The sequence below is a fragment of the Pelophylax lessonae genome (genome assembly GCF_965119305.1).
Source record: "Pelophylax lessonae genome assembly, chromosome: 10".
In the NCBI taxonomy this organism is placed as follows: domain Eukaryota; kingdom Metazoa; phylum Chordata; class Amphibia; order Anura; family Ranidae; genus Pelophylax; species Pelophylax lessonae.
Window position 1 is genome coordinate 20274380 of NC_138777.1, and position 26144 is coordinate 20300523.

The window sequence follows — 26144 nt, forward strand, 5'->3', positions numbered from 1 at the left end:
CCTCATTTGGCCGCAAGGTTTTGCAGGCCGCAATTTGAGGAGACCGGTGGTCTACCTCGAGGGTTTTTTCTGTTTGAAAAAAAAAAAAAAAAAAATTTTTCTCTTTTTTTGTTGAGTCTCATCATTAAGGATGAGCATTGTAAACTTCTAGTTGGCACCGGTTGGGCCTTCTAGATTGGGATTTGATTTCCATTTTCCCACCCCTCAGTTGTGATACTGCTCTGGGACGTCCCGAAGGTGGTGTATCACCGAGGACTACGTCTGTCAATGAGCGCTAGAGAAAAATGGATTTTTGTAAAATCTTACCGTAAAATCCTTTTCTCTTAGCTCATTGACAGACGTAGTCCCCGCCCCTCTGTTTTTTGAGTTGGGTTAAAATCTCTAAAGACTGCTTTTTCACATAACTGATTTGCTGAGGCAGAGAGAGAGGATATACCCTCTGGGACTGCCCCTGGGGTGTGGCCAGAGCTTTTTAATTTCCTGTCTAGTCCTGCTCCTGTGGAGGCAACATAACCCGAAGGTGGTGTATCACCGAGGACTACGTCTGTCAATGAGCTAAGAGAAAAGGATTTTACGGTAAGATTTTACAAAAATCCATTTTTTTCTCTTTCATTCATTGGAGGACACAGCTATAGGTCTTCATAACAGTTGGGTTATACTGCCCATCTACAGGAGTAGGACACTAGGCAGAAAAAGTCTGGCTACGCCCATGGGCAGTCCCAGGGAGTATACTCCCTCTCTCTACTATAGGCAATCAGTTTTTTTTTCTGCCTTGTCAGCAGTAATGACCTAGTTCTTTGCTGGGATCTTTGGTCCTGGCCATTTTTTTTTATTTTGGATAGAAATTATTTTCTTCATGATTTTTCCTGTGAGATCTAAAATCAACTGCCAGACTGGGCAACGGGCTGTATAATCTAGATTAAGTGGTCCCCCCAGATCTCAGCTCCGCGGTAGGTCGACCGTGACCTAGCCCCACTGAACGGGAGCTGGCCTGCGAGTTAAATGCTTTGCGAGGTCGCATACGACTGGGTCTCGGCCTGAGTCACAGCTTTCCTCCTGGCCGACAGTGCCCCATTTCGATAGAGAGGGGTTCTGTTTGGAGCGGTGCCCGCCTGGTATGATGAGTAGCTGTCCCCCGGAGGGTTTTGGGGCGGAAATGGGCCCCTCCTTGGGACGGACGGACCCCTGAGTTCCCCTCCTTCTGATCAGCCCCCCCTCTTGTCAGCTGTCCCCCCCCCCAAGCCACACATGTTGGGGCTGTTTGGGTGGTCTGATATACCTCCTGGGGTGGGGGCAGGGCTCTATGCTGGCGATAGTGGCCAGGGGGGTGCACTGCCGGCGACCGGATGATCGACTGTGCAGGAGCCCCCCATCCTGCCTGGGCCTGTCCATGAGGCCTGGGTCCCTGTAAGCCTCGTGGTGCCACCATTTTGTTGTAGCCTGTGTGTTTCTATACATGTCTGTGTAGTCCGGTGGCCATTTTGCAGTGGTTTGCCATTGAAAATAGTGTCGGCCATGACAGTGGAGCCCTGTGGGTGGCGATTTCAGTGGTTTGGAGCTCCTTCTCATCCCCTGGGGCTGACTCCTGGACCCTTTCGCTTCCTGATTTCTGCGCGTGGAGTGAAAATTATCCTGGTGGCCGCAGATGCCTGTTTCTGCTAGGTGGTGAGTCTGGTGGGGTTCTCTCCCTCTCTGCTGAGAAAACGCATTCAATCAGACGATGCCGCGGCCATGGCTTATGTCAATCACCAAGGGGGCACAAGAAGTGTCCTGGCGGCTCTGGAGGTAGCCTGCATTATTCTAAGGTGGACAGAATGGTTAGTTTTAGCCTTCTATGCCGTACACATTCTTGGGGTGGAAAACTGGCAGGCAAATTACCTCAGTCGGCAGGCGTGGTCCCTTCATCCAGAGGTGGTTCATCAGCTTTGTCTCTGGTGGGGCACCCCCAACATGGATCTGTTGGTGTATCAGCTCAGCGGAAAGGTGCAGAGGTTTGTGGCTCGGTCAAGGGATCCACTGGCGGATGTCACAGATGCGCTGGTGGCCCCATGGGGTCAGTATCGTCTGATTAACGTCTTCCCTTCTTTCAAGCTTCTGCCCAGACTTCTACGCAGGATCAAGGCAGAAGGGTTTCTGGTCATCTTAGTGGCTCCGGAATGGCCTCGCCGGTCTTGGTACGCCGATCTGGTGCGGCTGGTCGATGGTCACTTCCTCTCAGGGAGGATCTGCTGTCCCAAGAACCAATCTTCCATCCTACTTTGCAGTCACTGACTTTGATGGCTTGGCTGTGGAACGCCAGGTGCTTAAGGATAGGAGTTTGTGAGTCCGTGATTCCTAAACTGTTTTAAGCTAGAAAATTTACCTTTAGGAGGATCTACCATCATACGTGGAAGACGTACATTGGATGATGTGAGTCTCTTGGGGTTCTTCCTCGCTCCTTCCCGGTGGCTCGCATCTTGACCTTCCTTCAACTGGGGTTGAACAGAAATTGACCTTGAGTACCAAGGGCCAGGTGTTGGCTTTGGCGGTCTTCTTCCCAGGACCTTTGGCCACACACTCCCTGGTGCATACCTTTCCTCAGGGTGTCTCACATTTGGTTCCTCCATACGGGCTCCGTTGCCGCCTTGGGATCTTAATTTGGTGCTTTCAGCTCTACAGAAGCCTCTCTTTGAAAATATTCGAGAGAGTCCCAGGCTTACGCTGTCCCAGAAGGTGGGATTTTTAGTGGCTATCACCGCTGCGAGCAGGGTGTCAGAACTGGTGGCGTCATCCTGTCGTTCACTTTACCTGATGATTCACAGGGATAAGGTGGTTCTTCCCCCCTGTCCGTCGTTCCTTCCAGAAGTTGTTTCTGATTTTTATTTGAATGATGACATTGTGTTGCTTTCCCTGTGTCCCAGACCTAAACATCTGAAGGAAATTGCCTTGCATACCTTGGATGTGGTCCGGGCAATTAGGGAGTAACTGGCAGCTACAGAGTCTTTCAGGAAGTCAGACTCTCTTTGTGCTCACGGATGAAGCTCGAAAAGTTTTGTCTGCTTCCTCTGCAACCATTTCCAGATGGATCAAACAGACGGTGGTTCAGACCTTTTCCTTCAGGGCGTCCACTAGGGCGCTTAGTGCTTCCTGGACTTTCTATCAGGCATCAGTGACGCAGGTTTGCAAGGCGGCCACCTGGTCGTCGGCACACGCTTTATAAAACTTTGTAAAAGTGGATGTGTTGGCATCTGCGGATGCTTCTTTTGGCCTTTTGATCTAATCCTCCTTGAGGGTGTGTTGTTTTTCTCAGGTTGGATCCAGTTGTTTGGTTGAGCTTCTGTTGCCTGGTTGGCTAATGTTTATCTTTGGGAATTTTATCCTTGTTGTTCCCACACCTCATGTTTAACACTGCTTTAGGACATCCCAATGGTTATGAAAAGCAGGAGCTGTGTCCGTCAATAAACAAAAGAGAAAATGGGGTTTTTGACCTACCATAAAATCTATTTCTCTGATGTTCATTGATGGACACAGCACCCACCCCGCTGTGGAGTTATAATTCTCCTGACACTGCTTGTAACAAAACTGAGTGGCTATAGCAGAGAGAGGGAGTATACCTCCCTGGGACTGCTCATTGGTGTAGCCAGAGTTATTTTCTGCCTAGTGTCCTACTCCTATAGGAGGCAGTATATCCCAATGGTTATACATTTCAGGAGCTGTATCTGTCAATGAACAGCAGAGAAATGGATTTTCCGGTAAGTCAAGAATCCCAATTTCAAATTCCAACCTAATAAAAAAAAAAGCAAGATTTCGAGCAAATAGAGAGGTCACCCCCCTTCCCATTCAAAAAAATAGAAAAATATCAATATTAAACCGCCTACCATTCTCTGAAGGGGTCTCCCCTCACTTTCCACTTTGTCATGGCTCCAGGACAGGAGGTGAACAGAAATCTTCCTAACAGACACTGGCCACCAGTACAGGAGGTGAAGGCACAGCTCTCCAACAGGGAGCCAGACAGCAACCAAAATATCAGGTTCTAACTTTTCCATCAAAAACTAAAGTTCAAAGAAAATCTGGGAATACGGTCTGAAGAATGACTGAATCTTCAGCCACACTGAATAGCGTACAAGTGTAAGCATTGTGATATTCCTAGTGCAGCAAACATGGCAGCCTGTTCCTCTATTTACTATTCTGTTCCTCTGACCTTTTCACCCTCACCCTACCATACATTCTGAATGTAATGTTTGTGATGTGTTTAGCTTTGGCAACTGTGCAAGTGAGTCACAGACTTCTTTGGCTCTAAAGCCTCGTACACACGCAATGATTGTTGGCCGTGAATTTTCGGCCAACGTCCGATCGGCCGATTGTCGGCTTGTTAGTATGCTTCCGACAACCGACGGCGACTTTTCGGCCGAACAAAATCTGGTGTGCATGCTATAAAATTTTTGTTGGCCGTCAACAGAACGGCCGATTGTTCTTCAGTCAGTACAGATTTCGGCAGACAAAAATGTGATGAGCAAGACTGGGCATGCTCAGAGAAGAAAAAACACACAAAAAGTAAACCAGAACATGACATCACTTCTGAAGTTGTTTTTTGTTGGCCGATAAAATTTGTGTGCAGTCTAGAGCACATTTCAAACAACACTGGACAAAAGACGGCCGATCGGTCGGCCAACAATCGTTGCGTGTGTACGAGGCTTTAGGAAGAGGCTAGTCCTCGAAAAACACATTAGCCTATTGGATCTTCACCTTCTCCTACCATATGATACGATGTAATGTGGACTTAATGGCGCTGTACTATGTGATGCCCTTGTTACATTTGTCATCCTGTGAGTATAATTCTTACCATTTATTATATTAATAAAGCAATGGGTTTAGGATAATGCACTAGATATATGCCCCCTCTCTGTCTTTTTGTGGTTTCAGTTGTTCCAGACTTCCCCCAGTCTTAAGAGGGCAGCAAGACGAAGTGTATCTATACAAGCCAGGACTGAAGGGCCATACACACTATAAGATTTTCTGAAGACTTTTTCCTTCAGATTTACCTTTTCTATGTAGTGGGTAGGGCCTGCTAGATTGCATACAAATTGAAAGTGTTTAGGTTTGACCTCCATATTATCTGGTTTTGGTAAATCTAAAGGAAAAAGTCTTCATAAAATCTTATAGTGTGTATGGCCCATTAGATATAGCCTATGTAGCCCTCTAAATTATTGACTTCAGAGGTCTGGGGAAGGCCCTTTCCCTCTCTAATTTGACTGTGCCCTTTGCACAAAGCCAGCTACAAAAGGCATTGTTTGATTAGTTTAGTGTCGAGGAACCTGAGTGGCCTGAAAAGAGCCCTGAATTTATACCTACAGAACACCTTTGAGATGAAATAGACAAGGCCTGGCTCACAGTTGGTGTTCCAACAGCAAAAGGCACCAATTTCTACATACACACTTGACATTGTTGTAGAAATGAGGAGGAACTTGACTGGCCTTCACACAGTCCTGGCCTCAACCCGATAGAATACCTTTGGGATGAATCAGAGCGGAGACTGCGAGCCAGGCCTTCTCCTCCAACATCAGTGCCTGACCTCCTTCTGGGGTTCCCCTGCTAGCACTGTCTGCGCATCCACTTACAAGGGGTGTGCTATGGGGGCACACATGCAGGTGCACTCCTGAGCTGGGCTCCCCCCCCCCCCCCCCTCCCTCCTGACTGTATTTGGAGCCTCCCACTGCTATCAGTCTGTCCTTTGAGACCAGAGGGAACTGCAGAGGGGAACTACACTGGATCAAGATTGGACTCAGGTAAGTATTCGGGTGGAGGGAACCAACAGCAAGGTAAAGGTTTTATACCCTTAGCCCTCATTCACATTGAATGTGGCTTTAAAATCGTGCAACTTCGTCTGAAATTACACAATTTCATAGCCGCATGACAGTTTGACTTCAGGTGCGACTTTGAAGACATCTGTGTGGCTTCATGCATAGATGTCTATGCAAGTGAAACTCGGGGGGAATCAAAACTGGAGAAAGATCTGGGGGTCTTAGTAGAATATAGACTTAGTAATAGCATGCAATGTCAAGCTGCAGCTGCCAAAGCCAGCAGAATATTAGCATGCATAAGGAAGGGGATGTATTCCAGAGATAAAACTATAATCCTTCCACTTTATAAAACTCTGGTCCGACCGCATCTGGAGTATTCTGTCCAGTTCTGGTCGCCAATCCTCAAAAGGGATGTGTTGGAGCTGGAAAGAGTCCAGAGAAGGGCAACTAAACTAATTAGGGGATTAGAGGACCTAAATTATGAAGAGCGCTTACAAACGCTTGATTTATTCACTCTGGAGAAGAGACGCCTGAGAGGGGACATGATAGCGATTTATAAATACCTCAATGGTGATCTCAACATAGAAAAAAACTATTCAGTCGCAAGGAATGCATGAGGACACGAGGACATACAATGCGATTAGAGGAGAAGCGTTTTAACCTCAGGCTATGCAGGGGGTTCTTTACAGTTAGGGCTACAAGACTGTGGAATTCTCTGCCACAAATGGTGGTTTCTGCGGGAAGTATGGCTACTTTTAAAAGACTCTTGGATGCACATCTCAAGGATCATTTAGGGGTATGGGAAATTATTACGGCCACACACACCTACACAGGTTGCACTGGATGGACTATTGTCTTTATTCAACCTCAACTACTATGTAACTATGTAACTTAGTTGTACCAGGAAACGCCAAAAGTGGTGCAGGAACTACTTTTTCAAATCGATGCGGCAACGCAAAGTTGGTGTTGCATTGATTTGAACAGTGTATTTGCCGACAATAGGGTGCGACTTGTCATGCGGTTTGACCTGTCAAATCGCATGACAAGTCACTCCAATATAACCAAGGGCAAACGCAGGTAATGCATTAGGGTAAAAAAAAAAAAAAAAACTTTTTGCCTTTATAACCACTTTAACTCTAACCTTTGAAGTGTATTTTATTATGTGACCTAAAAAAAAAATTGCAATTACCAACATTTTATTTTTCGTGATCTCTGCTCTCTGTCATATTAAATCCACATGGCTGAGAGTGGCTTCACCCACACAGACACATTGTGCACAGCAATCACTACTAATAATAATAGTAGTACTAAGCGTGTGTGTGTAAATATATACACACAATATCAGTGAATTATGAGCAGAGTTTGCCCTGATATCTCCTCATTGTCTCCCAGTCATTTTACAGCAGCAAAACCATCAGCACATATTATAGGACTGTTAAAAGGAAGGAACCTTTACTTCTAGCTTAGCTGGGGACAGGATTCTGTGTAACACAGGAAGAGGAAGCAGCATGGAGTGACAGGTGACTAACACTGGGATGGTTCTCTGTGTGTAATTCAGGGGATTATTTCCTATTTGATTTTATTATTATGAAATTTATTTTAGTGGAACAAGAAATGTTCACATAATACAGGAATGTAACAAAGTCAGGGACATGGGAACCAATCAGGAGCCTGCATTCAGGGATCTGGAACTGAAATAGTGCGCTGTGCAACTTTGCTAATTTTCAGTGTATGTATGTATATATATATATATATATATGTGTGTATGTATGTATACAGGCACACACACACACTGAGCTAAAAGTAGGTATACTGATTGGATCATGGCATTGTATAGTAGTATACATTACTGATAGGATCATGGCATTGTATAGTAGTATACATTACTGACGGGATCATGGCATTGTATAGTAGTATACATTACTGATTGGATCATGGCATTGTATAGTAGTATACATTACTGATGGGATCATGGCATTGTATAGTAGTATACATTACTGATGGGATCATGGCATTGTATAGTAGTATACATTACTGATGGGATCATGGCATTGTATAGTAGTATACATTACTGATGGGATCATGGCATTGTATAGTAGTATACATTACTGATTGGATCATGGCATTGTATAGTAGTATACATTACTGATGGGATCATGGCATTGTATAGTAGTATACATTACTGATGGGATCATGGCATTGTATAGTAGTATACATTACTGACGGGATCATGGCATTGTACAGTAGTATACATTACTGATGGGATCATGGCATTGTACAGTAGTATACATTACTGATGGGATCATGACATTGTACAGTAGTATACATTACTGATGGGATCATGACATTGTATAGTAGTATACATTACTGACGGGATCATGGCATTGTATAGTAGTATACATTACTGACGGGATCATGGCATTGTGTAGTAGTATACATTACTGATGGGATCATGGCATTGTATAGTAGTATACATTACTGATAGGATCATGGCATTGTATAGTAGTATACATTACTGATGGGAACATGGCATTGTATAGTAGTATACATTACTGATGGGATCATGGCATTGTATAGTAGTATACATTACTGATGGGATCATGGCATTGTATAGTAGTATACATTACTGATTGGATCATGGCATTGTATAGTAGTATACATTACTGATGGGATCATGGCATTGTACAGTAGTATACATTACTGATTGGATCATGGCATTGTACAGTAGTATACATTACTGACGGGATCATGGCATTGTATAGTAGAATACATTACTGATTGGATCATGGCATTGTATAGTAGAATACATTACTGATTGGATCATGGCATTGTACAGTAGTATACATTACTGATGGGATCATGGCATTGTATAGTAGTATACATTACTGACGGGATCATGGCATTGTATAGTAGTATACATTACTGATTGGATCATGGCATTGTACAGTAGTATACATTACTGATGGGATCATGGCATTGTATAGTAGTATACATTACTGACGGGATCATGGCATTGTATAGTAGTATACATTACTGATGGGATCATGGCATTGTATAGTAGTATACATTACTGATGGGATCATGGCATTGTGCAGTAGTATACATTACTGATAGGAACATGACATTGTACAGTAGTATACATTACTGATGGGATCATGGCATTGTATAGTAGTATACATTACTGATGGGAACATGACATTGTACAGTAGTATACATTACTGACGGGATCATGGCATTGTGCAGTAGTATACATTACTGATAGGAACATGACATTGTACAGTAGTATACATTACTGACGGAATCATGGCATTGTATAGTAGTATACATTACTGACGGGAACATGGCATTGTATAGTAGTATACATTACTGATAGGAACATGACATTGTATAGTAGAATACATTACTGACGGGATCATGGCATTGTACAGTAGTATACATTACTGATGGGATCATGGCATTGTATAGTAGTATACATTACTGATGGGATCATGGCATTGTATAGTAGTATACATTACTGATGGGATCATGGCATTGTATAGTAGTATACATTACTGACGGGAACATGGCATTGTACAGTAGTATACATTACTGATGGGATCATGGCATTGTATAGTAGTATACATTACTGATGGGATCATGGCACTATACAATGCCATGATCCCATCAGTAATGTATACTACTGTACAATGCCATGATCCCGTCAGTAATGTATACTACTGTACAATGCCATGTTCCTATCAGTAATGTATACTACTATACAATGCCATGATTCCGTCAGTAATGTATACTACTGAACAATGTCATGTTCCTATCAGTAATGTATATTAGTATACATTACTGATGGGATCATGGCATTGTATATTAGTATACATTACTGATGGGATCATGGCATTGTATAGTAGTATACATTACTGACGGGAACATGGCATTGTACAGTAGTATACATTACTGATGGGATCATGGCATTGTATAGTAGTATACATTACTGATGGGATCATGGCACTATACAATGCCATGATCCCATCAGTAATGTATACTACTGTACAATGCCATGATTCCGTCAGTAATGTATACTACTGAACAATGTCATGTTCCTATCAGTAATGTATATTAGTATACATTACTGATGGGATCATGGCATTGTATATTAGTATACATTACTGATAGGATCATGGCATTGTACAGTAGTATACATTACTGATGGGATCATGGCATTGTATAGTAGTATACATTACTGATGGGATCATGGCATTGTATAGTAGTATACATTACTGATGGGATCATGGCATTGTATAGTAGTATACATCACTGATGGGAACATGGCATTGCACAGTAGTATACATTACTGCTGACGTACCTCGACACAGAAAGGTCCAATGAAAGTGGGGACAGGGTACCGGGATTGAGATAAGTGTAAGTTCCACTTTTTGGTGGAACTCCGCTTTAAGTAAAATTGCCTTAATTTCAACTATTGAGGTTTTTTCATCCACTCTCTCTATCAGTAAATAGGTTATTACTATAGTTATGTATTACTAAATGTTGTCTTTTCCCTGTAGCAGTATGGAGGATGATTACCCGGCTTTGTTTTATGTCTGCAGAAATCTTGGAGCCGGTGGATGCTTACATAGCTCAGTAGAATGGATGACAAGAGGCGAAGAGCTCGTGTGCAGGGGGCGTGGGCAGGAAAAGCTAAAGCCACACCTAACATAGGTACTAAACTACACTGTGATTGGATAGTTTGTTACTTCACTCATTGGTTACTTATTTATTCTACTCACCTTATTTAGTGCTGAGCTATTCCTATATGCCTGACAGCTGAGGGTGTGTGGTCCCGGATGCACACTGTCTGTGTTCAGGGCCACACACCTGCATGGCTGTCAAATTGAGACCAGTGGCTGTGTTCTTAGCTTCATCCTTATAGACATGAATGGGACTGCCTGTATGTGAATGCACAGAACACCTGTACAGCATGCATGCAGATTGGTAGGCCTGTTTAAACCACCTGCTGACCGTACTATAGAAGTTTTACTGCTACATGGTGGCAGCTGTGCGCCAGATCACGTGTAATATACACGTGATCCCGCACTTCTGCCTGCAGGGGGTGTTTGCGCACCGCTTTTGCTGTGATTATTCACAACAGAAGCCGAGCTGCGGGTGCCGGGCACTCGATGTCTGCCGGCACCTGCCGATCATCTGAGACTCGGAACAGACCTATGCCTGTGTGAACAAGACAGAGTTCCATTCTGACTGAGGCAGGGGGGGGGGGGTGTTGTGGGTGGATTTTGTGTTGCAGGGAATAAAAGCCATCACTTTCCCTAGTAAAAGCAGCACAGTACACATCAACACTGGCTAGGCACACAGTTAACCCTTTGATCGCCCTAGCTGTTTAATCCCTTCCCAGCCAGTGTCATCAGTACAGTGACAGTGCATATTTTTAGCACTGATCACTGTATTGGTGTCACTGGTTCCAACAAAGTGTCAGGTGGTGTCAGATTGTCCACTGCAATATCGCAGTCCCGCTATAAGTCACTGATCGCCGCCATTAATAGTATAAAAAAATAAAATAAATAAAAATTTCAGTATATATCCCAAAGTTTGTAGACGCTAGAACCTTTGCATTAACCAATCAATATACGCTTTTTGAGGTTTTGTTTACCAAAAATATGTAGCAGAATACATATTGGCCTAAATTTATGAAGAAACTAGATTTTTTTTTTTTTTTTATTGGATGTGTTTTTTATAGCAGAAAATAAAAAAATATTTTTTTTCAAAATTGTCGCTCTTTTATTGTTTATAGCGCAAAAAATAAAAAACCGCAGAGGTGATCAAATGGCACCAAAAGAAAGCTCTATTTGTGGAAAAAAAAAAAAAAAGAGGAGAAAAATTTTATTTGGGTACAGCGTTGCACGACCGCGCAATTGTCAGTTAAAGTAACGCAGTGCCATATTGCAACAAAATGGCCTGGTCATAAAGGAGGGTAAAGAGTGGCGGCCCGTCCATTGGAGGCGCCCCCGTCCATGCATCCGGCCCCCTAATATACAATCCGGATGCATGGATTCCAATAGGGCTATTTTTTTTTTTTTAAGCACCTGAGTAGAGCAAGAGGCTCTAATAGACTTCAAAAAAGGGTGGGCTTGGGGCAGAGCCCACGGCTCATTTCTCAAAGCTGATGGATGGAGGACCGCACACCCTGAGGTAAACAAAAAATGGCGCACAGGGTCAAGTCACCACACGGAGGGGGCTATCTACCTTCCTGTCATTTTGGATACTGTGTCCCATCCACCTATGCGCCATCTACTCTGCATTAACTCTTTGACTGTAGTGAAAGCAAGACTGGCGGATAAACAGGTACAACTTATGTAGGAGGATTTGTTTAATCTCCGTGTATCACTTGAGGATAGTCCCTTCACTGTGTTATATGGAAAGGTTTACATCCACTTTAAGCAAGCATGCTGTTGCTCAGAACACAAGTCAGATCTGCATGTTTGTTCTAATCTGACTAGATGGGAGTAAACTTTCATGCATGAATTTTACGTGTAGGTAAGCCTATAGGTACAGTAAATGTCTCCTAAATGTGCACCGTTTTGAAGATATTTAGAAGATATTTACTTTTGATGCAGCCAGTGACAACACCGGCGCATGCGCTCTGAAGGAACGACATACCGTGTGGTTTGAGACTCCGGCCACTTATGCAGCCGGAGTCCGCAAACCCGGAAGAGAGATGGAAGCCCTGTCAGGGGTGACAGCGTGCCGCTGAAGGCAGTGGTGGGATTCAGCCAGTTCGCACCGGTTCCATAGAACCGGTTACTAAATTTCTGCAAGTTTGCAGAACCGGCACCTTGTGAGTTTGAACATCTGTCCTCTTGATCCGCTGACCGCTGCTGCTCTCTGTCGGCGCTGTCTCTCTGCAGGGAGATGGCCGGAGCCCACACACAGTCACTGGTTGCTAGGCTAGAGCCGCTTAGCGTCTAGCAACCAGTGATGTCACCCCTTCTCCTTCAGGCCGCCGACTCACAGACAGGCCAATGCCCTTGGCCGAGGAGGAGGCGGGATGCGGGAGAGGACTCGAGGAGACGCGGGGACTGAAGAGAAGAAGCCGCTAGTAAGGTAAGTCAAGTGCACTGGTCTGGGGGGCTTGGCAATTTGGCACGCTGTTCACTCTGCATTGAAGGGGGCACGATGATTTCTGCATTGAAGGGAGCACACAGCACGCTGGTCTCTGCAGACTGCATTGAAAGAGGGCACGAATAATGAACTCTGCATTGAAGGGGGCACAAATCCGATGATTTCTGCATTGAAGGGGGCACGCAGCACGCTGGTCTCTGCAGACTGCATTGAAAGGGGGCACGAATGATGAACTCTGCATTGAAGGGGGCACGAATCTGATGATTTCTGTATTCAAGGGGGCACGCAGCACGCTGGTCTCTGCAGACTGCATTGAAAGGGGTCACGAATGATGAACTCTGCATTGAAGGAGGCACGATGATTTCTGCATTGAAGGGGGCACACAGCACGCTGGTCTCTGCAGATTGCATTGAAAGGGGGCATGGATGATGATCTCTGCATTGAAGGGGGCACAAATGATGATCTCTGCATTGAAGGGGGCACGCCGCACGCTGGTCTCTACATTGAAAGGGGGCATGGCACGAGCACGATGATCTGTGCATTGAAAGGGGGGCACGCTGGTCTCTTTGCATTGAAAGGGGGGCACGCTGGTCACTGTGCATTGAAAGGGGGGCACGCTAGTCATTCTGCATTGAAAGGGGGCACGCTGGTCACTGTGCATTGAAAGGGGGCACGCTGGTCACTGTGCATTGAAAGGGGGCACGCTGGTCACTGTGCATTGAAAGGGGGCACGCTGGTCTCTGCATTGAAAGGGGACACGCTGGTCACTGTGCATTGAAAGGGGGCACGCTGGTCTCTGCATTGAAGGGGGCACGCTGGTCTCTGCATTGAAGGGGGCACGCTTGTCTCTGCATTGAAAGGGGACACGCTGGTCACTGTGCATTGAAAGGGGGCACGCTGGTCACTGTGCATTGAAAGGAGGCACGCTGGTCACTGTGCATTGAAAGGAGGCACGCTGGTCACTGTGCATTGAAAGGGGGCACGCTGGTCACTGTGCATTGAAAGGGGGCACGCTGGTCACTGTGCATTGAAAGGGGGCACGCTGGTCACTGTGCATTGAAGGAGGCACGCTGGTCACTGTGCATTGAAAGGGGGCACGCTGGTCATTCTGCATTGAAAGGGGGCAGGCTGGTCACTGTGCATTGAAGGGGGCACTCTTGTCACTGTGCATTGAAAGTCGGAACTGGTTACTAAAAGTTTTGAATCCCACCACTGGCTGAAGGGCTTCATTTTAAGGTACGATTTTACATAATATGCTAGTATATTATGGCATTGCCTTGCAGAATTGTTGATTTGACCCCACTAATGATTAGAAATAGGAATTAACATTCGTATAGGATAACAATGCAGATGGAAATTGTGCTATACCCAGCTTTAGGAAGTAATAGAACTACAGGACTGACCTGACACCCAAACATCACTCATGTTTACATGACGTTCAGCAATGGCAGTCTACTGTTTTGCAGAGAGAACTTCTATAAAAATGTCACGTTATTGGAATCAATCTAATTCAACATTCTTTCATGTTTATTCCAGGACCTCGACTTACTGTAACCACAGGAAAGCCCCAGGGCTGGGGACACGACCAGGTTATTCCAGACAAACAGTTTGTATATAAAGAGCCAACAGAGGTAAATGTAATCGCCAGCTGAATATTTCTTAAGTATTCTTCAGCCAGCTGCATAATTCTTAGTCTGTCTAGAAGGTGGTCTCATGAAGCAGGTGCAAGTTACAGTTTTCCTGACACAGAACCTTGCTTTTCTTTGGTTTGTACATCATGGGGTGGATTTACTAAAGGCAAATAGACTGTGCACTTTGCACTCATTTCCCCCAGAGTAACTGTGGTAAAGTTCTGCTGATTTCCATCATCCAATCCTGTGCAAGCAAAAATGCTTTTTAATATTTTCCTTGCACCTGATTGGGTATTCTTTTAAAAAGTGAAGCTTCACCACATTACATTTACCAAGGAAAATTAGCGCAACTGCACTTGCAAAGTGCACAGTCTATTTGCCTTTAGTAAATCAATCCCCCATGAGTCAACAAGCATCGAGAGGAAAAAAAGAGGGTTGTAAAGTGGATGGGGAAACAATTTAACAGACCAGGGTGTATTTTGATAAGTAATTCCTTGGCCCTCTCTCTCACCTCCTCTCCCATTCCTCATTCTCCCTCCTCTTCTCTTTCTCCGCTCCTTTCTCTTCTTTTTTCCCTTCTCTTTCTTCCCCTCTTTCCTTTGTCTTTCTCTCCTCTTCTTCCTTTCCTCCCTCTCTATTCCTTTCCTCTCTTTCCATTCCTTTCGCTACTCCTCCATCTCCCTCTTCTTCTTTTCTCCACTTCTTCCTCCTTTTTTTGTTTTCCTTTTCTCTCCTCTCCATCTAATCTCATCGCCTTTCCCTCTCTCTTCTCTTCTCTCTTCTCTTCCCTTTTTCCTCTTGTCTTCCCTTTTTTTTCTCTCTTATTTTTCCCTTTTCTCTCCTCTCCTCTTCTCTTCTCTCTTTTCTCCCCCATCTCCTCTCCCTTTTTGTCTCCTCTCCCTTTTTTTGTCTCCTCTCCCTTTTTTTGTCTCCTCTCCCTTTTTTTGTCTCCTCTCCCTTTTTTTGTCTCCTCTCCCTTTTTTTGTCTCCTCTCCCTTTTTTGTCTTCTCTCTCTTTTCTCTTCTCTCCTCTCTTCTCTCCTCTCTTCTCTCCTCTCTTCTCTCCTCTCTTCTCTCCTCTCTTCTCTCCTCTCTTCTCTCCTCTCTTCTCTCCTCTCTTCTCTCCTCTCTTCTCTTCTTCCTCCTCTCCTCTCTTCTCTTCTTCCTCCTCTCCTCTCTTCTCTTCTTCCTCCTCTCCTCTCTTCTCTTCCTCCTCTCTTCTCTTCTCTTCTTCCTCCTCTCTTCTCTTCTCTTCTTCCTCCTCTCTTCTCTTCTCTTCTTCCTCCTCTCTTCTCTTCTCTTCTTCCTCCTCTCTTCTCTTCTCTTCTCTTCTCTTTTCTTCTTCCTCCTCTCTTCTCTTCTCTTCTCTTCTCTTCTTCCTCCTCTCTTCTCTTCTCTTCTTCCTCCTCTCTTCTCTTCTTCCTCCTCTCTTCTCTTCCTCCTCCTCTCTTCTCTTCTCTTCTTCCTCCTCTCTTCTCTTCTTCCTCCTCTCTTCTCTTCTCTTCTTCCTCCTCTCTTCTCTTTTTCCTCTTCTCTTCTCTTTTTCCTCTTTCCTCTTCTCTTTTTCCTCTTCTCTTTTTCCTCTTCTCTTCTCTTTTTTCTCTTCTCTTTTTCCTTCTCTCTTTTTCCTCCTCTCTTTTTCCTCCTCTCTTCTTTTTCCTCCTCTCTTCTTTTTCCTCCTCTCTTCTTTTTCCTCCTCTCTTCTTTTTCCTCCTCTCTTCTTTTTCCTCCTCTCTTCTTTTTCCTCCTCTCTTCTTTTTCCTCCTCTCTTCTTTTTCCTCCTCTCTTCTTTTTCCTCCTCTCTTCTTTTTCCTCCTCTCTTCTTTTTCCTCCTCTCCTTTTCTTCTCTTCTCTTCTCTTTTCTTCTCTTCTCTTTTCTTCTCTTCTCTTTTCTTCTCTTCTCTTTTCTTCTCTTCTCTTTTCTTTTCTTTTCTTTTCTTCTCTTTTCTTCTCTTTTCTTCTCTTTTCTTCTCTTCTCTTTTTCCTCTTCTCTTCTCTTTTTCCTCTTCTCTTCTCTTCTCTTTTTCCTCTTCTCTTCTCTTTTTCCTCTTCTCTTCTCTTCTCTTTTTCCTCTTCTCTTCTCTTCTCTTCTCTTTTTCCTCTTCTCTTCTCTTCTCTTCTCTTTTTCCTCTTCTCTTTTTTCTCTTCTCTTTTTTCTCTTCTCTTCTCTTTTTTCTCTTCTCTTCTCTTTTTCCTCTTCTCTTCTCTTTTTCCTCTTCTCTTCTCTTTTTCCTCTTCTCTTCTCTTTTTCCTCTTCTCTTCTCTTTTTCCTCTTCTCTTCTCTTCTCTTTTTCCTCTTCTCTTCTCTTCTCTTTTTCCTCTTCTCTTCTCTTCTCTTTTTCCTCTTCTCTTCTCTTCTCTTTCCTCCTTTCTTCTTTTCTCTTCTCTTTCCTCCTTTCTTCTCTCCTCCCTTCCCTATGACTGTCACATCACAGCGAATACAAGCTCAAGTTGTTGTATCGGTCCTGCAGTCCCCCTACATTGTGCCTATATTAGTTATGAAAGTGACACTAAGCTCTGGATATACAGTGTACATAGAAGCAGTACTCTGCTCATTCTAAACAAATGGTCGTGAAGGGGGAAGAACATAGTTTCAGAAGCTCACCAAGGATGTTACAAGGAGGCACAGAAGCACAGTAAGAAACAATTTCATGAAAAATAGAATACAGGACCATTAAGTTATAAATGTGTATGGATTATTTTTGAAATATAAGGGTCTGGTTTAGTGTCACTTTAACACCCCGACCTCAGCAGGTATTCGCTGTAAGAAATTCTTTTCACTTTTTGATTTTCTTCAGCAATTTAAAAAAAAAAAAATCCTTTGCCTTGAAATTGTGCTTTTGGATGCTGAAGATGAGATTGAACAGATATTGATTCTTGATAGTAATCATTGTTTTCACTCTTTAAACTCTTGCCACCCACATAATGCATGAGTGCTGCAGCAAAGAGTGTGGTCTTTAACACTCACAAACCTGACGTATGCGTCAATTGGCAACAGAAGCTTCTGTGCTGTGAGCGTGGTTCCAGTACAGGGACCAAGCTGTCTATGCACTAAAGATCAGTAGCTAGTGGGACCGACTCCTGATCATGTGACCACTGTGACAGCCAATCACAATAGTTACATGATCATCGATCCTTCCCACTCCTGGCCATGCAGACCCTTTTAAAGGAACACTGGGTGGGAAAGGGGTTAAAATGAATTTTGCTCCAGAGCTCCTGCTATCACTCTAAATGCAAAGAACTGAGTTCCTTTAAGACTATCCGTCTCTTTCAGGTTGTACGCAAGATCCCGGACCCCCGTGTTATTGAGTAAGTCCCCATTCGTATATAGATCCTGTTTATCACATTTAAGGAAGAACCATCTTTGTTTGAGCATCACACACAGTCACCATCTAATTTCTAGACTGAGATGCCAACACAGACATAACACAACCAGGTAAATCCTGGTGCCTGACACAGATCAGCCCCTGATGCAGCCTCTCACCCGGTCACTTGTGGCAAGATTACATTGTTGCAGTCTACTCACTGGGAGATTAAAGTATATATACAAAAAGTGGGAAATATGGACTTTGAAGGCACAGATATTAAAAAAGTAAAATTTTTAGTGATTACAATTTATATTTAAAAAAAAAACCACATGTATACCTGATAAACATTACAATATAGACAACACAAATGATTATTTAAAACCTGCTCTGGCCATTTAAGTTAAGGCCAGTGGGAAAATAAAACCTGGTGATGTCCTGGCCCAGGGATAGAATACAATGTAAAACTGGCTACAAACTCAACATGTTTCATGATGTTTCACTTCTTCAGGAGCTTACTTTCTTTTATACATTCTATATCAGGCATGTCCAACCTGCGTCCTGAGGGCCGCATGCGGCCCAGAACTGGAGCCAATGCAGCCCACTGCCCCCTGACAATTTTTTTTTTTTTCTGGGGAGGAAGGAAGTCAAGTCAGGGGCAAGGCCACAGCGGCTTCCAACAAACTGTAGGCAGAGGCTGCAACTGCATTGGATGGTCACGCACTGGTGAGGATGCACTGGATGGGCATGCACTGGTGAGGATGCACTGGATGGGCATGCACTGGCGAGGCGGCATTAGAAGGGCACTGATCAGGCTGCATTGGAGCACTGGTGAGGCTGCATTGGATGGGCACTGATCAGGCTGCATAGAACAGGCTGCATTGGATGGGCACGCATTGGATGGGCACTGTTTAGGCTGCATTGGATGGGCACACACTAGGCTGCAAGTGCCGTGCGATCTCCTGGCTGCTGCGGGAGACTTAGGATGTCTGCAGTCAGTGACAGAGCCGCTGCTTCCTGTATAGTTCCGGCTCTGTCACAGGCGGAATGACATGAAATGCACTCCACCTGTGACAGGAGCCATACAGAAAGCAGCGGCTCTGCTCTCTACTGCAGCCGCTGCTACCTCCAGCAGTACCTGCATGACCAGCATTACCCACTAGCGGTGCCCGCCAGCAGTCTGCAAAATAAGTAGAAAAGGTATGTGCATTAGCGTGTGTAAATTGTTGCAATATGTTTTTTAATAACTAGTTGTGTTTTTTTAAATAATATGTCATGTCCTTGTTCATACATGTACATTTTCTGGCTGCCTAAGTCATAGGTGCTACTGTTGTAACTATCCCCCAGCACATAACTGTAAATATCCCAGCATGTGCAGTGTTTCTGACTCCTACCACCATGACTTCAAATCAATTAAGTGGTCATGGTGGTTAGAGTGTTCCTTTTAATATCTCTCAGAAGATGTAAACCTCTGTATACTGATTCCATTTCATTGGTCATCCTCTAGTTGTGTTAAATTAGTGCAGGGGGGCGGGGGTGGGGGGTCGTCAGCGCGGGAAGGGCGCAGTGGCATTTTATTACTTATATACCATAACTATAGTATATATTTTATATGCGGTCCGAGAAAATTTCTCTTCACTCAATGTGGCCCAGAGAAGCCGAAAGGTTGGACACCCATGGTCTATATGATGAAAACATATCAATGAATACACAGGTTAACCACTTAAGCCCCGGAAGATTTTACCCCCTTCCTGACCAGGGGTTTTTGTGCGATTTTTTTTTTACTGCGTGACTTTAACGGACAATTGCGTGGTTGTGCGACGCTGTACCTAAACGAATTTCACGTCCTTTTTTTCCCACAAACAGAGCTTTCTTTTGGTGGTATTTGATCACCTGTGCGATTTTTTTTTTTTTTTTTTTGATCATGCGCTATAAACAAAAAAAGAGCGTAATTTTTGCAAAAATAACAATATTTTTCACTTTTTTTTATATGAAATTCCCCCCAAAAAAAATGTAAAAATCAAAATTTTTTAACATTTTCGGCCAAATTGTTTTACGCTACATATGTTTGGTAAAAAAAATCGCAAAAAGCGTATTTTGATTGGTTTGCGCAAAAGTTATCGAGTTTACTAACAAAGGGAAAGATTTTTGTCATTTTTGGTGTTTTTTTTTTTTAACGAGTAATGGCGGCGATCTGCGATCTTTTCTTTTTTTTGCGGTACTGCGACATTGCGGCGGACAGATCGGACCCTTGACTGACATTTTTGACACTTTTGGGGGTACCAGTGACATTACTGCAGTAATCAGTGCTATATATATGCACTGTTACTGCAAAAATGACACTGGCAGGGAAGGGGTTAACTTTATTGGACAGGGAGGGGTTAAGTGTGTCCTAGGGGCGTGCTTCTTACTGTAGTGGGACAGGTCTCCTAGTGTAAAAACAAAGATCAGCGGTTCTACATAGTAGAACCGTCTGATCTTCATTTTTACACAGGGGAGAATGACAGGCGGCTTGTTTACATAAGCCGCTCTGTCTTTCTCCCGCTGTACCGGCGATCGTAGTGTGACCGGCGGACATCGAGTCCGCCGGTCACACGCCCGCACTCCTCTGTGAACGAGCCGAGGCGGGCGTGCGCCTCAGCGGGTGCGCGCTCGCCCGCTATTGGCTCTAAAAGGAGTGACAGGCGAGTGACGTAGATCTACGTCACTCTGCCTGGCCGGGGGTGACTGCCGCAGTAAATATACTGTGAGCAGTCGGCAACCGGTTAAGGACAAAATATGTGTGTGTGTGTGTGTGTGTATATATATATATATATATATATACACACAGTGCCTTGCGAAAGTATTCGGCCCCCTTGAACTTTGCGACCTTTTGCCACATTTCAGGCTTCAAACATAAAGATATAAAACTGTAATTTTTTGTGAAGAATCAACAACAAGTGGGACACAATCATGAAGTGGAACAAAATTTATTGGATATTTCAAACTTTTTTAACAAATAAAAAACTGAAAAATTGGGCGTGCAAAATTATTCAGCCCCCTTAAGTTAATACTTTGTAACGCCACCTTTTGCTGCGATTACAGCTGTAAGTCGCTTGGGGTATGTCTCTATCAGTTTTGCACATCGAGAGACTGAAATTGTTGCCCATTCCTCCTTGCAAAACAGCTCGAGCTCAGTGAGGTTGGATGGAGAGCGTTTGTGAACAGCAGTTTTCAGTTCTTTCCACAGATTCTCGATTGGATTCAGGTCTGGACTTTGACTTGGCCATTCTAACACCTGGATATGTTTATTTGTGAACCATTCCATTGTAGATTTTGCTTTATGTTTTGGATCATTGTCTTGTTGGAAGACAAATCTCCGTCCCAGTCTCAGGTCTTTTGCAGACTCCATCAGGTTTTCTTCCAGAATGGTGCTGTATTTGGCTCCATCCATCTTCCCATCAATTTTAACCATCTTCCCTGTCCCTGCTGAAGAAAAGCAGGCCCAAACCATGATGCTGCCACCACCATGTTTGACAGTGGGGATGGTGTGTTCAGGGTGATGAGCTGTCTTGCTTTTACGCCAAACATAACGTTTTGCATTGTTGCAAAATAGTTCAATTTTGGTTTCATCTGACCAGAGCACCTTCTTCCACATGTTTGGTGTGTCTCCCAGGTGGCTTGTGGCAAACTTTAAATGACACTTTTTATGGATATCTTTAAGAAATGGCTTTCTTCTTGCCACTATTCCATAAAGGCCAGATTTGTGCAGTATACGACTGATTGTTGTCCTATGGACAGTCTCCCACCTCAGCTGTAGATCTCTGCAGTTCATCCAGAGTGATCATGGGCCTCTTGGCTGCATCTCTGATCAGTCTTCTCCTTGTATGAGCTGAAAGTTTAGAGGGACGGCCAGGTCTTCGTAGATTTGCAGTGGACTGATACTCCTTCCATTTCAATATTATCGCTTGCACAGTGCTCCTTGGGATGTTTAAAGCTTGGGAAATCTTTTTGTAACCAAATCCGGCTTTAAACTTCTCCACAACAGTATCTCGGACCTGCCTGGTGTGTTCCTTGTTCTTCATGATGCTCTCTGTGCTTTAAACGGACCTCTGAGACTATCACAGTGCAGGTGCATTTATACAGAGACTTGATTACACACAGGTGGATTCTATTTATCATCATTAGTCATTTAGGTCAACATTGGATCATTCAGAGATCCTCACTGAACTTCTGGAGAGAGTTTGCTGCACTGAATGTAAAGGGGCTGAATAATTTTGCACGCTCAATTTTTCAGTTTATTATTTGTTAACAAAATTTGAAATATTTAATAAATGTCGTTCCACTTCATGATTGTGTCCCACTTGTTGTTGATTCTTCACAAAAAATTACAGTTTTATATCTTTATGTTTGAAGCCTGAAATGTGGCAAAAGGTCGAAAAGTTCAAGGGGGTCGAATACTTTCGCAAGGCACTATGTGTGTATATATATATATATATATATATATATATATATATATATATATACACACAGTATCTCAAATGTGTAGATAGCCAATACCAAGTGAGCTATCTAAGGGTAAATTCATACTAGGTCTGAGAACCCAGGAACAAAACCAGCATGCATATAGGGCAGACGCAGATGTGGGGACACACCGGGTATCACAACACAACTGGGAGATTAAAGACTAGGGAAATGCTTCCTCCTGCCTGCAGCAGATGGATGATAAATCAGCAGGCCTGAAAACTCATGGCCCAGATTGCATAGCCTTGCCCCCAAAGATAAAGGCAGGTAGTGATTTAATCACTTTTTAAACGAAAAGGTTGGCAACATAGTAAGTCATACTCAAAATCTTCTTCCTTATTTTAAATCTATCAAGGTAGGGCAAAAATCCAGTGCACAAAACTTTGATGCGTTTCAGCCCTGGTGGTCTTTAGTCATGGGCTAAGCCCACGCGTCAACTACTTCAATACCAAGCACGTTCACCATCTTCCTGCCCAGACAAATTTTCTGCTTTCCGTTGCCGTCACACTTTGAATGACAATTGCGCAGTCATGTAACACTGTACCCAAATTTATTTTTTATCATTTTCTTCACACAAATAGAGCTTTCTTTTGGTGGTATTTAATCACCACTGGGTTTTTTATTTTTTTACTAAAAAAAAACAAAAAAAGACCAAACATTTTGAAAAAATTATTTCTCTTTCAATCATTGACGGACACAGCTCCTGATATTCTTAACCATTGGGTTATACTGCCCCCTACAGAAGTAACCTACTAGGCAGAAAAAAAAGTCTGGCTATGCCCAAGGACAGTCCCAGGGGGTATACTCCCTCTCTCTGCTATAGGTACTCAGTTTTTTTTGCCTAGTCAGGAGTAAGGACTTAGTTCCTTGCTGGGATCTCTGGTCCTGGCGAGTTTTTTTCTTTTTAGATAGAAATTTTTTCTCCTGGATTTTTCCTGTGAGATCTGCAATTAACTGCCGGACTGAGTGATGGGCTGGATAATCTAGATCCAGTGGTCCCCCCAGTCTGGGCAGCAAGACCACAGCTCCGTGCTAGGTCAGCCGTGACATAACCCCACTGGACGGGGGCTGGCCTGCGAGTTAAACTCCTCGCCAGGACGCATACAACCGGGTCTTAGCCCGAGTCGCAGCGTTCCTCTTGGGCGACAGCCCCCCATTTCGATAGAGAGGGGTTCTTTCTAGAGCGGTTCCCGCCTGGTTCTTGGTATGGTGAGTAGCTGTCCCCCCCCCCCCCCCCCCTCCACCAAGGGCCCACGTCCACCCTTGGGGTGGACGTGGGCCCCTCCCTGGGACGGTATCTATTTACTCGCCATAAAAACATCTTTTATATTTTATAAAAAAAATTGGGTTATGTATTGTATATATTTATTTTTTTCCAAAAAAAAAAAAAAAACTGCCTTTGAAAAACCACTGCGCAAACACCGTGTGATCTAAAAAATTGCAACACCCACCAATTTATTCTCTAGGGCCTCTGCTTAAAAAAAAAAAAATATATATACATATATATATATATATATATATATATATATATATATATATATATGTGTGTGTGTATGTGAATGTATATATGTGTGTATATATATATATATATATATATATGTATATATGTATATATATATATATATATATATATGTGTAATAGTAGAGGATTCTAAGAAATTTTCTAGCAAAAAAATAAAAAAAATTAGGTTTGTTGTCATAAAGCCCCTTTCATTTTATAAAGCCCTAGTCATTCCTAAAAGCACCTCCTGCCTAATTAAAATCATCAACCCTTCATATTCCCCATCCTGGGAAAAATTATTATTTATTTTATTTTTTTATCAGGACAAGGAGATTGGAACCCCGATTGAGTCAAGTCGTTTTTAAAAAAATTTTCACAGCGACCGCCATTTTATTCTTCAGGGCATTAGCTTTAAAAAAGTATATATTGTTTGGGGGTTCTAGTTAAATTCTCTAGCAAAAAAATACTGATTGTTACATGTAAATAAAAAAAGGGGCCAGAAAAGACTTGGTCTGGAAGTGGTTAAATGATGGGGGTAATCATCATACTGGCATCTAGGAACTGAAACCTGAAAGATCAGTTTTGGGTGGACTGATCCATATTGATCCTAGATTGCTGGAGCCACTCAGTCCTCTAATTTGTGTCTTTTTATGTCTACAGTAAGCCCGGTACATATGAAATCAGCACCTCGGCCTCTGGAGTGTCCAGGTAAGAGAGATCTTCATTATTGCAGAAGATGTTAAAAAAAAAAAATATTCCGCACTATATTCCGCCACTAGATGGCACTCTATGCATTAGCATCCTAGTCCTTTGCAAAGAATGTAATGTGAGTTTTGCTGTTATTGACTCTTGCTCTTAATGTTGATGAGACTGTTTTATCTGAGTGCACGTTATTTTTTTATACTATGCCTGCTCAATTCTTTTACCCTGTTTGTTTGATAAAATGCAATAAAAACCATTTGAACGAAAAAAAAATATTCCGCTGCTGAGCCTTGTGAAAAATGCCAGGCTCCCCTCCTGTCATCCTCATCCTCAGTAGTAGCTTCTCAGTCACTGGCACACGGCAGCCAGTTGGGCACGGACAGTCCCGGTCATGGCTTTTCTTGGGGTGAATAATGATGATCTAAATGATTTGTCCCCCCAAAAGTTGCCACATGGGGGCTTTGGTCCAATGTCTCTGGGCACATTGAGGAGGTGGGATAGCCAGGTGCACAAGACGAGCATGCAGAATGAAAAACGGATCCATAATGAAACCTGCCATGAGAGCGATGCATAGGTTGCCACTTCTAACCTCCTTTAACCACTTCTGGACCGGAAAGGTTTTCCCCCTTAATGACCAGGCCATTTTTTGCGATACGGCACTGCATTACTTTGACAACTGCACGGTCGTGCGACGCTGTACCCAAATAAAATATACTATAAAGGGATGCACTTATTCAAATTTCATGTCTGCACTTTACAACCACTTTAACCACTTGAGCTCTGGAAGATTTATCCCCCCTTCATGACCAGGTAATTTAACTGACAATTGCATTGCCATACAACGTTGTACATACATGAAATTGATGTCCTTTTTTTCCCCACAAATAGAGCTTTCTTTTGGTGGTATTTAATCACCTGTGCAAATTTTTTTTTTATTTTTTTATATATTTTTTTTATTTTTTTTTGCGCTATAAACAAAAAAGACAGACAATTCTTAAAAGAAAAATATATATATATATATATTTTTTTACTTTCTGCTTTATAACATTCCCAATAAAAAAAAAATTTAAATCAATTTTTTTGATCATTTTAGGCCAGTTTGTATTCTGCTACATATTTTTGGTAAAAAAAATCCCAATAAGAGTATATTGATTGGTTTGTGCAAAAGTTTTCGCATCTACAAACTATGGGAAAGATTTATGTCATTTTTATTTATTTTTACTAGTAATGGCGGCAATCAGCAATTTTGAGCAGGACTGTGACATTTCAGCGGACACCTTACTGACATTTTTGACACTTTTGGGGGCACCAGTGACATTACTACAGTAATCAGTGCTTAAAATATGCTACTGTTGCTGTAATAATGACACTGGCAGGGACGGGGTTAACTCCAGGGGTTAAATGTGTCCCTAGGGGGTGCTTTCTAACTGTGTGGGGGCTGGCCTTGCTGAATGAACACAGAGAACTGTGTTCCTAAATGGGAAGAACACATGATCCCTGTGGCCATTACTGACAGAACAGTGGTCTGCCGTGTTTACAGTAGCAGACCGCCATTCTGTCTCCACGGGGAGGGATCGGCGGTACCCAGCGGACATCGC

The 26144-nt window shown here is 43.3% G+C and overlaps 1 protein-coding gene across 2 annotated transcripts in view; it reads left to right on the top strand.

Annotated features, from left to right (window-relative positions):
- The first annotated feature begins 7273 nt into the window (after window positions 1–7273).
- Window positions 7274–26144, top strand: part of ALKBH3 (alkB homolog 3, alpha-ketoglutarate dependent dioxygenase) — a 32097-nt gene continuing 13226 nt past the window's right edge. For both annotated transcript variants that reach the window (XM_082269923.1, XM_082269924.1), the window contains exons 1-5: window positions 7274–7300; window positions 10379–10490; window positions 14442–14536; window positions 17810–17844; window positions 24505–24552. In XM_082269923.1, the coding sequence (XP_082126049.1) occupies window positions 10418–10490; window positions 14442–14536; window positions 17810–17844; window positions 24505–24552 (251 nt within the window). In that variant the 5' untranslated portion in view covers window positions 7274–7300; window positions 10379–10417. The remainder of the gene's footprint in view (window positions 7301–10378; window positions 10491–14441; window positions 14537–17809; window positions 17845–24504; window positions 24553–26144) is intronic.